The following is a 15,868-nucleotide window of genomic DNA, read 5'->3' as shown; positions in this document are numbered from 1 at the left end:
TATTTACATGGTAAATAACTTGTTAATTAACAGAACAAGTAGGTAGGAATAAATCAGTAAAGTACATTAAGGGTTTCTAACAGCTAGACTTAGAAATTCCAACACTTTTCTAATATTAAAGTGAGTTGAAAAATCACTTTATTAGAAAAAAAAGAAAAAGGTACTAGGAGGCTTTTAAGTAATGGGGCCAATGTGTGGGGGTGGGCAGGGGCCCAATTGTGAGATTTAATCTCAACCACAAATCTTGAGATTTGGAGATTAAATCTCATCCATTGGATCCTAAATTTAGGGATTCAATCTTTTCTAAGAGACAAAAAGAGAAAAGGGAGGCTCATTCTTCACTACGCACTTGAGAGAGCATGAAGAGAAGAGGAGAGAAAGAGAGTATGCTAAGGAGAATTTGCAATTGAGATCAGGGGCTCAAATTCCTAGGAGGAGCAGCACCTTCAGAACGATTTTCAAGGAGTGGGGCTCAAAAATCAAGAAGTTAGGCCGCACGAATTTTGAGGGACAGCAGCACAGAAATTGAGGAGCTGGGCACATTTTTCAAGGGTCTGAGCACAAAAATCGAGGAAGGAGTTCATATCTTGCCCAAAATTCGAGGCACAGAATTCAAGACAGTCACTCACTGACAGCGCATTTTTCGAGGCTGCAGATAAGCACAAAAATCGAGGCAGGCTGCCTCATCTTCAGCGCAGATTTTAAAGCTGCTTCAGCATGAATTTTGAGGCTGATTTCTGGGCACAGAAATCGGGGAACTGAGCTCTGGGAAAGTGCAGAAAATTTCTGGGCATAAAAAATTCATAAATCTGAAGTTTATCAGTGAGCACAAATTTCCAGAAATTGCATTTTAAGATTCAGCTGAAGGGAGATAAGTATTGTGTTTATTTTTATGTACATAGACTAATTTCTCAAGCAATAAAATACTTCTTTGAAGACCGGTTTTCCCCAAGAGGTTGTCAGGTTTTTCCGGGGTCACCTTGACCTTGAATGTTTGCCTAAATTTTGTATTAATTTCAGCTGATAGGAAAAGTGAAAAAATAGTAGAAGTACTCTTTGAATGTTTACAATTAATGCAATCTGAAATGTATATCAGCATGACAAAACATGTAGGTTGGGTCAAATAAACACATGCAAACTTGTAAACCAACGTAAAGGTGTAGATCATCAATTTTCTACATGGTATTAGAGCCAAGTTGAGGCCTAAATCTTCATTTTCAGTCCGCTGATAAAGAGGGCAGCAAGCTACCAAAGTCTTCAAACAGTGAACCATACCTTTGAAACTTTGCCAAAAAACCAAAGACTTCAGCGGTTCAGAGAGAGAGAGGTTCTAGCTTCCAGATTTGCTTCATTTTGTTGGTTGTGGGGTCATGGCTACTGGGTTGAGAGTAGAGGATAGATTGATGGGGGCTGAAAACTTTGGCCCATGGAAGGAGAGGATTATGCTTTTACTGGAGGAGGTGGAAGTGTGGGATGTTGTTGAAGCAGTTGTGCAAGCACCCACTGATCCAGCTCAGTTGGTAGAGTTCAACAAGAAGAATGTGAAGGCAAAGAGGATCCTTCTAGATGTCAGCAAGGACCATTTATTACCTCATGTTACAAGGATGAGATATGCATATCAGATGTGGGAGTCTTTGATCTCCTTGCACTAAATTTCTAATGAGAACAGGAAGATGGTGTTTAGACAAAAACAACGAAACACTAAGATGACCAAGACCAACAATGTGACATCTTTCCTCACCAAAGTCTCACAGGTGAAAGATAAATTAGCTGCTATTGGAGAGACTGTTCCAGAGGAGCAGTTGGTTCGTATTGCTTTAGAGGGGTTCCCCAAGAAGTGGGATAGTTTTATCCACAGATTGGTGGCCAGAGAGCACTTTCCTGACTAGAGGAGGATGTGGGACGATTTCCTCCAGTAGGAGATCAGGAGTATGAGAAGTCGCAGCAAGAGTGGTGGGGCGGGTGAAGAGGAGAATGTTGCCCTTGCTTGTGGGAAGATGGGTCACTATGTTGTTCAGTGTCCCAACAAGGATAAGAAGAAACAAGCAGTTGCAACTTCAACAGATGTGGATGAGTTTGCGGCTATGTTTGATTCAGAGTGTACTTTGGTGGTGAGTTTAGCCACTCATGTCACATCTTCCCATGCATGGTTCATAGACAATGGAGCATCCTGCCATATGACCAGAGTTAGAAAGCACTTCACAAGCCTTTTAAAGAATGACATTGACTTGGAGGTTGTGCTTGGCGACAACTCCAAAGTCAAGGCAGCAAGTATGGGGACAATTTCATTTTAGAGGGAGTCATCGCCTCCTCTGAAGGTGACTAATGTTCTTTATGTCCTAGGGTTGAAGAAGAGTTTTATGTCAGTTTCCAGCTTGGAGGACAGGGGGTATGAGGTATTGCTCCAGAAGGGACAAGTATTGATATATCCTAGAGGATCCAATATCGAGTCTGCTCGTGTGATTGGAGCTCGTAGTGGGAGACTATACAACCTCTTCAAGCTATGGCAATGCAAACCAATAGCAGTGACTTCTATGAGCTATGGCACGGGAAGATGGCCCACTTGCACCATGGAGCTTTCAGGATGTTGAGGGAGATGGTTATCGGGTTGCCAGATTTCAGCACTGAGCATCATGATATGTGCAAGGGGTGTGCTTTGGGAAAGTACACCAAGACACCTTTCCAAAGCAGTGACAGCAGAGCTACAAGTATCCTTGATTTGATTCATTCTTATGTGTGTGGTCCTATGTCCCATGTCTCATTGAGTGGATATGAGTACCATGTGACATTCATTGATGACCACTCCAGGAGGACCTGGATTTACTTCCTGAAGACCAAGGATGAGGTCTTTCGGTGATTCCAAGAGTTTAAGGCTCTTGTGGAGAACCAAACAAGGATGAAGATCAGGGTGTTGAGATCGGACAATGGTGGTGAGTACACTTCAGTAGAAATGAGAAATTTTTGTGCGAGTGTTGGCATCAAGAGGGAGCTCAATGTACTTTATAACACTCAGCAGAATGGGGTGGTGGAGAGGAAGAACAAGACCATTGTAGGTGTAGCTAGAGCGATGTTTCATGATCAAAGTTTAACATTCTTCTTGTGGGCAGAGACATGTAACATTATTGTATATTTGTAGAATAGGAGCCCACACAAAGTCTTGGGGAGCAAGACTCCTAAGGAAATATATACTGACAAGTAGCTGAAAGTTGGGCACATCGGGATATTTGGGTGCCTTACATATTCACACATCCTTGAGGAGAAGAGGATGAAACTGGAACCCACAGCAAAGAGGGGCATCCTCATGGGTTACAGCGAGACCAGCAGAGCCTACCGTATATATCTTCCTGCACAGACGAAGACTGTCTTGAGGAGGGATGTGACATTTGAGGAGGAGAGAGCTTTGAGGAGGTCTCAGGAGGTTGATCAGGAAGAGCAGCAAGGGGCCACACCACAAGTTTTAGGTGCATCATATGGTACATCCAAATCAGAAGGTTCACCTTCTTCAGGGGTGACAGGTTCACAGGGTACAATTTCGCTTGGCACAGGCTCACCTAGTGCAGGTTCATCAAGCACAGTATCTCAGAGTTCATGATCTCCTTTGGTTATTTTAGAGACTTCCTCGTCAAGAAGAGGCACCAATTGAGGATTTTCCCATACCACCATAGGAGGATAATGCAGGGAAGAGGAAGCCAAGTGACTTCGGGAGACCCTAAGGAGGCTTAGGAGGTAGTGGGGATACCCAAGTGGTCAATTAGGGAGAGTAGAATGTGTAGGAATTTACAGGGTAAATTCCTCAGAAAGAACACCAAAAGGACACCGCTCACAACCAGATCTCAAATCAATACACCATTATTTTTGACGTGGTTAAAACCCTCAAAGAGGGAAACAGTCCACGGCCTGAGCCAACGTGGCCACTTCAGGCAATTTATTAATCAAAGAATGAAAATTTACATAAGCTTTCTCTCATAGACGGATTACCCGAACAATGACCCTCCATGCGCTTTAAATAGAACTCATGGACCAATCGGGTGTCAAGCCACGGATCAAGTGTCGGTAATACCAAGGAGAGAGTGAACCGTCGGATCACTACATATCGTGACCGTCAGATTGTAAGTTACAAAATGTACAACGGTAAAGAAACACACTTTACCTAACTCTATACTAGACCAAGTTGAACTTAACTATTTCCTATGTGTCGGAATATCCTAACAGAATGCCAGAGAGGTTGGGTGGCTTCGTGGCAAGATGTTATGGAGACAAAGCCGGCGAGTTTTGAGGAGGTCGCTAGACAACAGATCTAGAGGGATTCCATGGTGGAGGAGTATGCCTCCATCATGAAGAATGATGTTTGGGAGGTAGTGCCACGACCTGATGGGAAGTCAGTTGTGACTTCCAAGTGGTTCTACAAGGTCAAACATGCTACAAATGGTAGTGTTGAGAAGTTCAAAGCTCGATTTGTGGTGCAGGGGTTCTCACAGGTAGAGGAAGTTGACTATGAGGAGACCTTTGCACTGGTTGCTCTTTATACTTCCATTAGAGAAGTGATATCTATAGCTATTGAGATGGGCTGGAGGACTCACCAAATGGATGTGAAGACTACCTTTCTCAATGGTGTTATACAAGAGGAGGTGTACATTGAGAAGCCTGAGGGCTTTGAGTTGCATGGGAGGGAGTCTCATGTCTGTAGGTTGAAAAAAGCCTTCTATGGACTGAAGCAGGCACCGAGGACATGGTACGAGAGGATAGATGCCTACTTGCAGTAGATGAGATTTCAGAAGAGTGATGTTGATCTGAACCTATGCTTTATCCTTGTAGGTGACGATCCACTCATTTTGGTATTGTATGTGGATGACTTGTTTATCATAGGGCAGGACAGTCTCATCCAGCACTGCAAGAGAGATCTTGCTTCAGAGTTTGACATGCCTAATATGGGTGTGACGCATTATTTTTTGGGGTTGGAGGTTTGGCAGGAGGATGGGCACATCTTTGTGGGCCAAGGAAGGTATGCAAGAGATATCTTGACGAGATTCCTGTATGGATGGTTGCAAGCCTATGGCTACTCCTATGATCACCAACTGGAAGAAGCTTCATGATGCTGATTCCAAGTTGGTGGATCCGACTTTGTATCGTCCGCTGATCGAGTCATTGAAGTATTTGGTACACACTAGACTAGATATTTGTTATGCAGTGAACTCATTGAGTCAGTTTATGAGGGAGCTTAGGAGAGTACATTAGGTGGCTGCAAAACATGTGTTGAGGTACTTACAGGGCATAGTGGATTACGAGTTGGACTATGTCAGATGTGATGGACCTAGATTAATTGGTTGCACAGACTCAGATTGCATTGTAGTGTCAATGGAAAAGCACTTCCAGATGTTGTTTCTCATTGGGCTCGATAGTTGTGTCATGGTTCAGTAGGAAACAGAAGTCAGTGGCATTGAGCACATGGGAGCTAGTCAGGCAAGGTGCGAGGCATTATGGCTTCGCAAGGACCAACTACGATTTACTGTAACAATCAGAGCTGTATTAAACTCTCTCGGAATCTAGTATTTCACGATCGGTCAAAGCATATAGAGATCAGATACCACTTCATCAGAGACTGGGTTCAGCGAGGAGCAGTTAAACTTGAGTATATATCCACTGATGAGCATGTAGCAGACATTCTCACCAAGTCTTTGCCAAGAGGCAAGCATGTTTTCTTCAAAGACAAGATGGGAGTGGTGAGCAACACCTTCATTGATAAGAGGGAGTGTTGGAAATAGTGCCAAGGAGAGGTGTTGCTAGGCATTTATCCCTTTTAGCCCAGTGGACACATTAATTACTTTTGTCTTGGTGACATTTATGAGTTATATTAAGGTCATGGGTGGAAAAGGTATTGTTGTACCATGTACTTTTCTAATATTAAAGTCACGTGTACTTTATAAATTGACTTTGTGTAAAGTACTAAGTGTACTTTTCTAATATTAAAGTGAGTTCAAAAATCACTTTATGAGAAAAATAGAAAAAGGTACTAGGAGGCTTTTAAGTAATGGGGCCAATGTGTGAGGGGGGTCAACTGTGAGATTTAATCTCAACCACGCATCTTGAGATTTGGAGATTAAATCTCATCCATTGGATCCTAGGTTTAGGGATTCAGTCTTTTCTAAGACACAAAAGGAGAAAAGGGAGGTTGGTTCTTCACTACACACTTGAGAATGCATGAGGAGAAGAGAGGAGAAACTTCCAGGAGAAAAGGAGAGTTCGCTAAGGAGAATTTGCAGCTGAGATTGGAGACTCGAATTCCTAGGAGAGGAGCAGCGTCTTTGAATGTTTACAATTAATGCATTCTGAAATTTATATCAGCGTGACAAAACATGTGGGTTGGGCCAAATAAACACATGGAAACTTGTAAACCGGTAACGGTGCAGATCAATATTTTTTTACACAACTTGCCCCAAATAGTAATATTGGACACAAACAGCCTTTCTAAGAGGCAGATATATCCCCGATGATGTTTTTGGGCTAGATCTAGGGGCATGACACTATTAATCAAAAATTGATTTCGTTAGTGCTTATGACAAAGCGGAATGCCCTTCTAGTCTAACCATCTTAAAATCTATTATATTCCATCACTAAACACCCTTTGCAAATGCATCTGCTTCTGTCACGATCAATGGATACTAATCTAAAGGTTTTCAATTGTTCACATAGGTTCACCAAGGTCACCTTCCTACCTTCGTTTCTTTTACTCTGTGATGATGCTTTGGGATTCAAAGAAGTTTTAGGAGAATAGCAATATTATCCTTCCAACATAAGCCAACCAGCAATTAGCTAACAGTTACTCCATTGATGCCTTCTTAACAATAACAAAGGAAAAGGACATTCTTAAAAATGAAACTAGGGACTACATCAAAAAAATAGCCTTCAAGGCATCAGGCTCCAAAATTAATTGGAAAAGGAGGCAATGCCACAAAAACCCAAAATAGTGTGTTAATTAAGCAAAACTAGTTGGCTTTTAAATGGACTTGGATTGGGCCAAGTTGGGTAACTAAAGCCATTTCTCTGGTAGTCAAGTTCAATATTTGCACCAAAGTATTAGCAGCAAAGCATATTTATTATTGGTCTTAGTGGGTGCCCTCCAACTAAACCTACCATCAGTTGATCCATCTTCTCAAAAAAAATTGACTAATGCAAAAGGCAAGACGGTATTTCTCAATGCCATGTGAAATATTTGACATATTCCTAAGGATCTCACTGGCCTAAAAAATTTAAATGCCATGTGTCTGCTCACATTGATTCATAATAGACTGTAGAAAGCGCCTTCTGTCACAATAAAAGAGATAGCACAACTGTTTTTTGCATAAGCTTTAAATGTACAGATAACACATTAAATTTTAAAATACTGCTATGCGATATTATTTTAAAATGATGAACCAAAGAATAACAAGTTCAAAAATATGTAAAAAGTCCATAAACTGGTATTTGTTTTACAATTGTAGATATCAGGTAATCTAGCCACAGAAAAGATGCAGGAAAGTCTAATATTTCATATTATGACCTGTTGTTTATCATGACGGCCAAAACTCAGTGTTGTGAGGATTGCAGCAACACCCACTGTTAGCAAGAAATAATGCTGAAATTGCTTGATAGATACTTCATAAAAGCTCTTTGGGTCTTCAGGCTTTGAGTCTTCCGCAGCATCCACATTTTCACCATGCCAAGAAAAAAAACAGTTTAGCATGTGCATTTCTTAAAGATCGCACACAGAGAAAATATGCACATTATGTTATGATTCCAATTCACAGATTCAAGGCTAAGCATTAATCTTTGTATCCTCCATATCTATTGAGCACTAGATTGTATTAAGAGTTTAGAAAACATTCCTTATGGAAGCATTATCAAGATACTTGTAAAATGGTGTTTCCTATTCTCATTCATAAGTTACTGGATCCACCTGGGTTGAATCCAGGATCCATGTTTCTGCAGATCGTAAATGGATTCAGATCCAGATCAGACAAGGATCCATTTCCAAATTGGAAATGCCAAGGATCTACCATGTGATTCATCTGATATGTTTCCAGCCTGCTAGAAACAGACCACTAGTGGATCCTCCAAACCAACTCATTTTCTTTAATGAAAGAACATATTAAGAATACTTATAATAAAAAGAATTAAAGAAACAAAAGTATATGGCCCAAAAATATGCTATTGCTTATAAAATAACCCCCCCACCCCCCACCAGTGTAAAACACGCAAATTTTTGAGTTTCTGATGTGTGCAATGTATACATATCCTGGACGTGTCCAATGCTTGCATGTCATGTCAATGTTTACATATCATGTCTCAAATCTTATGGCTAATATAAATCATATCATACATTAACGAGAACTCCCCTTTTGGTTGTTTTTTCAAAGTAATGGATGGTTTTGAATTTTGACATTTTTATTTTTATTTTTCTGGTTCATGTTTTTACAATACATATGCCATTTCCCTGAATTTTCATGACTTTTCAAAAAAATCGGCTGATCTGAATCCAAACCCTTGTAATTTAAGTTCATCATTTACAATGTCAGGACTCAGACAAACAACACCTATAATATTAAATATGTCCAAAACCCCCAATGCAAGCACCAAAGGGAGGTAGGCAATTCCCCATAATAAAAAGAAATATAGAAGTTGTATCTGGTGTTCCATCCACAAATCTTAAATAAAGAAAACACACCGAAGATGTTTCGTAGAGCATATTTTTGGGCATAGAGGCAAAACTGACACGATTAGAAACTAATATCTCAAAGTATAACGACCCACTGGATGTAGTAGGATCACAGACCAACAACAACTATATATATATATATATATATATATATATATATATATATATATATATCTGTGTGTGTTCAAAACCACCAAAGCATGCACAATGGGGAGAAAGCAAATTTCCACATAATATAGAGAGCAGAAGTTGCATCTGGTGTTGCATGCACAAATCTTAAATGAAGGAAATACACAGAAAATGTTTCCTAGGAACATCACTTTGGGCCTACAGATAAATCTGCCAAGATTAGAAATTAATAGCTCAAAGTATAACAATGACAATAAAGATAAGATTGTGTGATAAGAATGGGATATCTCAGAGTTACAAATCAACTGTATTGTCAAATCATAGTGCACACAAGGATCTTAATCTATGTTGCAGGAAATGACTGCCCAGGCCACATACCAGTCCCCAAAATGCCCAGAAATGCGGAAACCAACACGAAACAGCCTGAAAATGCGTCCAGTTGTACCATACGGTGTTTCCCGATTTGGAAACATCGGATGGTATGCCCAGCAGTGTTTCCAGGTTGTTTCCACAAAAAACTCAGGCATTTCTGTGATTTGGTTTTGCCTTGTGGGGCCATCCAAGTGCCCATGAAGGGCACGGGACTGTTAGCATAAAAACACTTAAAACATCTAATCACTCCACAAACTTAATTAAATGATTTTTACATCCATTTAAAAAAACACAATTTATAATTCTCTGGAAACTCTAATCAAGGTTACTTGGGAGGGGAAGCGAGGAGCAGGAGCGGGAGCAGGGAGCAACATTTTCAAATGCTCCCGGTTTGGGAGCGAATCAGGGGCGAATTTTTATATAATATATATTTTGATGCACATATGTCAACAAAAGCATGTAGAATGATGAATTAGATATAACAAACAAACAAACAAACATAAAAACATGTATTGAAGCATATAACATCAATCATCTAGAAGTTATAATCCTCATCAACTACGTCCACAAGTTAGTAACATACAACATATCGAGTCGCATCATTCATCAATCTTAAAGTTTCAAGCTTTCAAAATTAAATATATAACATTTATCATCATTGATCACTAAAGTTGTACTTTTAACCATTGCAACAAAGAATATCTAACATGAAATGAAATATATGCAATGATAATTACAAGGCATTTTCTTCAACTTTCAACATTCATGAAGCATCATATAATATATTCATAATTCATTACTAATGAGTTATAATTGCCAACTTCAAACTCAAAATTCAAACTTAAATTGTCATGTATTGTTTACAAAAAATATCATAATAAATATGAAAGAGTGAACAATTATAAAAACTACTAGAAACTAGAAAAGATGAGTAAATCCAATATCTACTGCTAATGCTTGGGCCTCTTGCCATGACAAATCTCTAATTTCTGAGAAGGCCATGGTGGTCTACTGGGAGTCTCCTCCTGCATAGTCAAGCGACCAAAACCAAAAGCCACATGCGGATGTAGATGGAGGTGGCAGCAGCAAAGGCAAAGATATTGGAACTCGACCACTGCTACTAGATAGTAGGGGTGACATGGCTAGTGTGGCTTCGTCATCATCTTTCAAAAGCTTTGTTTGCAATTCTTCTAGATGTAGAGCACCATCCTCCAAAATATCTTCCTTTGGGTTGTTGTCCCAAGTTTTATATGATGTATCCTCACGAGCCCGATCACAATAATGACTCAACAACCTCAAGTTGTAGTGCACATAAACCAAACTTTTTGCCCAGTTTTCATTGAGTTTGTTTCTTCTCACATTATGGATGAAGTTGTAGGTGCTCCAACACCTCTATGCAAAAGAAGTATTTACAACCTATCAAAGCATTTTTTTCCAATTTTGGCAAAAGTCCCTACCCACCATGTGATAGCATCAAATTTGTCCCTATCTTCCACTACATGCAAAGAACCAAACACTCCAGTGCTAATGAAGTATCTGCCTAATTCAAGACGCAGATTCGCACACTCATCCTTGTTAGGGACCAACTTGTCTAATGCTTTCATATATCCCTCTCATACCTCTAGATCTATATGAGGTTTGGCCCTAACCCCACCCCCAGGTGCAGGTTTGCCCAACCAAGTTGGAGAGTAGTATTTTGGCATAAGAATATACGCCAAGGCATGTAATGGAACATTAAGTTTATTCCACCGTGCAGACACACATTTGTGAATAATATCATACAAGTTGGGATCTTTTTCCTGAATAATATCTTTTATTTTTCCCAACATGTTATCCATCTGTTCATACACCTCCCCGATCACTGGTGCATTTGTATCTGCAAAACAAATCATGTTATAAATGGACTTGGTGAATTGCAAAAATTCCCTCACGTGTGCCCAAAACAAACCATCAAGAGCAGTGTTGTCCACCTATTCAAAACCTTGCTTGTCAACTGCGGTTGGAGCCTAGTGCTTTAATACCTGCCAGTGTTGACTTGATACCATGCTAACCAATGACTCTCTTACCTTCAAAAGGTGCATGAAGGTGAGGTAATAGCTAGCAAATCTAGTCTTCACAATCTTCAACAGCTCCAAACTTGAGTGACTACAGAAAAGCCCATGGATATTACTATGGTTCATAATAAATTTTATCATTCTCTTGCCTCTCTTGTACAAATCACCAATCCATTTGTATTGAGGGTGTTTGTTCTCAATAATATCATGCATCAAAAGGTTCATTGTGTGAACCAAACACCCAGACCAAAATGTGTTGGGGTATTTATCCTCAATAATTGCTCCCGTTGCCTTACAATTAGAAGCATTAGCAATGATGACTTGGATGACATTGTATGGGCCAATATGTTCAATTATTTGAAGTAATGGTTCTGCAATGTTTATAGGGGTGTTGAACTTTTCTGAGTAATCATATGTTAAAAGGAAGATTGCACCACCAGTAGACACAGCAAGAACACTTATCAATGGCTTGCCTTTTACATTTGTCCATCCATCAGATACAATAGATACCCCATGCTCATTCCAAAAATTTGTCAATTACGAAACTCTCTGTGGCAATTATCTAACCAGAACAAATTGGTAGGTCTAGACGTGAAGTTGATTCCTGAACAGATCAAAATTCTGAGGCTCAAACTCTTAAAAAGACATTTTGTGACAGAGGGTTAAACTCTTTAAAGAGGGTCGAAAATATTCCTGAGGTCAACAACTGAAATTGTGGAACAGAGCCATCCTAAACTAGGCACAATAGTCTGAAGGTCTTCTCATACCAGTTGGACATCATATCTTTGAGAACTAAAACAAAGGCAATCTGTCAAATAATTCTAAGTCTGGTCAAACCTTCTGAGGCAGCAAGGACTTCTTCAGAAGCTTTTTGTGGTATACTCTTGATCAGATCGAAGTGTTTGAAGTCTAAACCCATGTGAAGATACCTTATGGTAGAGAAGAAACCTTTCTGAAGTGGGACGAAATCCCTTTGGACAACTTATGTGGTTGAAGACTTGTGGATAGATCTGTGACATTTTCCTATGATCCAACAAAATTTATCAGTAAGAAGAGAGGCCCTTGAAGCCAAGATTGAACCCTCACAAAGTGTTGAAGTTTCTAAAGTAAATCGGTACCTGAAGCTAGATCTTGTGGAGAAATTCTAAGCAGAGGTATATCGCATCCTCTCCCTGAGATTAGGATAGTGTTGCAGACGGTTACCTATAGTAGGTCGAGGATTTCATCCTGTAGCAATTCTGGTTTGAATCGCATTAAACAGAATAGAGTAATTGGGTCCAGTAAAGTCGGATTAGAGTTTATCCTGAAGATTGTATTGGCAGTCTCCCTTGGTTAGAATCAAATAATATAGCTCAGAAAGTTGATAGAAGTTAGTGAATAGTTACCTCGTTGTTGAATCTTGAATTAATTTTGAATTGTTTGTAATTGCATTGGAGCTGGTTGGATTTTACCGAACAATTGAATTTGGATCATATCATTACTGTTGCATTATTGGAGAATCAATTTGTAGCCTTTTTCTATATGGTTGACATATTGTTTACTAGAAGTTCGAATAATTAGTTCTTGAACAGTAAAGGAAAATTTTGTTATAAATCCTAGTTGCCTACAAAAAACCTAGGGCAAAATTCCACAAGTACACTACATTGGTATCAAAGCTAGCTCTCCTGCCAAGCCTGGAGAGTGTTTGAAGATGGGGCAGCTGGAAGCATTTTTTGGCAAGGAGCATGAAAAGTCTCGAAGGAAGTTGGAAGAGCAACAAGCAGAAACTATGAAAAAATTGCAATATTGGAACAGAGTGGCTCTTACAATATTAGAGGAGTTGGACAAGGAAAATGAAGAACCTGATGCTAAGAGCACACAACAGAAAGCAAGTATATGGAAATGGAACGACCTTTGGGCTAGTTGCAAGAAAAACAAATCGAGTGATATTAATGGTAAGCCAAAGACAGAAAAACAAAGTGCAAAAGAAGTTGAAGCAAGGATAAAAGCATACCTAGAAAACTGGTCATGGCTATACAAGAAGCAGACAAGTGCCTGCGAAAATCTAGTAAAAGAAGAGAACATGCACGAAGATTATTCAAATCATTTAGCAGTTACAAACATTGAATATCGAAAAGATACAAGACAGCAAGTCTGGACTAGTCAATCTTATGTAGTAGAATAAGAAAAGATTGACACCATTAGGCAAGAAGAAGAAGATCAGGGTGATATCATCTCTCTAGGGCAGCAAGAGAAGGAGCTACGACCCGAATCATTGTCCCCAGGGGTTTCCATTTGCAGATATAAAGGCTGTGGAAAGACCTTTACAAATGCTTTGAGGAAGCATTCACATGTGCACGAGGAGGGACTACATGTTTGTCATTATGAAGGTTGTGGCAGGAAATTTCTAGATAGCTCCAAGTTGAAGAGACATTTTCTCATCCATATGAGAGAAAAACATTTTACATGTTCACATGAAGTTTGTGGTAAGGCAATTTCTCTGGATTTTAACTTGCGTGCAAATATGCGAACACATTCACCAGGGAACTATCATATTTGTCCATTTCAAGAATGTGGAAAAAGATATGCAGGTGAATATAAGTTAAAAGCTCACATTAAGTCCACACATGAGAGGAATTTGGCCAATGCGGTGAAGCTACCCCCTCAGACAAACAGATTTGTAAACTTCTTCAAGGTGTCAAACCTTCTGATCACCGAGTATTCACTGCTTAAGGAAACGCTTGGCTTTTGTTTCAAAATGATGAGTAGTGGCAGTATCATGAACGTGCAGGAAGAATGGGCTATTGTCAATAGAGCCAGGAAAGACAAAATCCTTGATATGGAAAAAAAATGGGCTATTATTTAAAAAGCTATCCTACATCTAAGAAGTCGGTTGGAAGAAGATATCAACTGTCAGGTGACTACGGACGAGAGAGTGGTTATTGGCACCATCGCCTCCTATATGTGCAATTACACAATTCACAATGAACCATCCTACCCCATCTACCTCTATAGTAGTTACCAGGATTCTCGAGCCATATGCCCTTCCAAAACCTATTTCGTATTATGTTATTTGCCCGAGCTACTTTCTGCATTTTTCTCAGCAGTTGAGTACCGTATACGAGGCATGTAAACTTGGGACACATAATTCTATGAATACTCGGGGGCAATCAAGCTTCAATTCAAGGGGACGGGCTTCATCTGGTGTTATACCTATAGAATGCCCAACACGGCTTCGAAAGACAGGCCACAATTTATCTTTCATTGGTTTGGTAAATGATTACTTAATGACACATGAAAATAGTTGGGAATCGAGATGTCAACAGCTACCGCAAATCTCTTTGAAGGGTGTTTAAGAACCTTCAAATTAGTATAAATACACCAGGAAATCAAAAAGACACTGAGAGTGACCCTTGCATGGTGCTTTATGTGATATGCCCCTTTGTTGAACCATCTGTAGTACTTCAGATTGTTGTGGGAGTTTGCAGCTCTCTTGGAGCAATAGTTAACAGTCTAAATAGAGAGAGGAGGTTGTTAAATTATAGTCAAGTTGGGAAGGCTCTAGACTATGCTACTGTCTGGATCAAACAGTGAATTTAAGTGCTCCTACTCTATTTGGGTTCAGTGTTCCTAAGCTTGTTTTACAAGTCCTCACGACAAATGATTCTCAAAGCTAGCAGACCTCCAGTGACTGAGTTAATTACTCGTAAAGAAACAGATTTTACTGTGTATAACGAGGCTTAGTGAATTCCTCACTTGACTCTTGTTTATGATGCATCGCAACAACCCACGATGTCGCATAGAGCCCGACCAGGAGATGTGCATGTGAGCTCAGTTGTTCAAGGACATTGGAATGATTGTGGTATATCTTGCACTACTGGGGGAACACCATCTTTATCAAGAAACAATTTACTTGATATAGGATGCATACAACCCAGTGCTTGGGATAATTCTTGGCAAACAAGGCAGGGAGAGTCAACTACATGTGATTCCAGCAGTTTTGGAGAGTTTTCATCCCAAGATGATGTGCACTACCTGTTTGAGCCACTGTTTCTTTTGGCACAACCTAGTTCCTTAGATAACATTGTTTCTAACCCTGTAGTGTTGCTACTCCAGATTCAGTGAGAACCATGTCTAATGATGCAAGTGAGAGTAATCATCCTTCAAATTCAATTGGACCAAGAGATATTGGTTCAAGCACTGCTGCAAAAGGACTGGAATCTGACAGTTTAGGGCATGGGAACCAAAAGACACCAAATCTCCATTGTTGTTTTGGTTGCATTGAAGATTGGAAATGGCTTGTTTGTGTGTGTACAGATGCTCATGGAGAACTATTAGATGTCCATATAGTTCCATTTGGTGGGGTCAGTGTTGTGAATAAAATATATATAAAAATAGTAAAAATAATATAAATAATAATAGACATAAACAATGATTAATTAACTAATAATTAGTAGGGAAGAGACATGTCTCTACAGACATGACTGTTCGTGAAAGGGTACTTACCTGGCTATATATATAGGACCCTCACTATCAATTGTATCATATTTTTATTCATACATTTTAATATATATATTCTTATATCTCAATCGGAGGTCTGTATCAGAGTTGTTCGATCCTTTGGCTGCTTAACCACTACATA

General features: G+C 39.6%; 1 protein-coding gene across 1 annotated transcript in view; it reads right to left on the bottom strand.

Annotated features, from left to right (window-relative positions):
* LOC149186417 (ATP-dependent zinc metalloprotease FTSH 8, mitochondrial-like) overlaps positions 1 to 15,868 on the bottom strand; it is a 205,063-nt gene that overhangs the window by 133,731 nt on the left and 55,464 nt on the right. Inside the window, exon 4 of the mRNA XM_089411000.1 lies at positions 7,538 to 7,668. Within this exon, the coding sequence (XP_089267126.1) occupies positions 7,538 to 7,668 (131 nt within the window). The remainder of the gene's footprint in view (positions 1 to 7,537; positions 7,669 to 15,868) is intronic.

This window comes from Pinus tabuliformis, chromosome 3_1, assembly GCF_031772625.1.
Source record: "Pinus tabuliformis cultivar Carrire ecotype Pingquan chromosome 3_1, CPIR1, whole genome shotgun sequence".
NCBI lineage: Eukaryota > Viridiplantae > Streptophyta > Pinopsida > Pinales > Pinaceae > Pinus > Pinus tabuliformis.
Note: the sequence above shows the minus strand (reverse complement) of the source record. Positions and strands in the feature narration are given on the sequence as shown.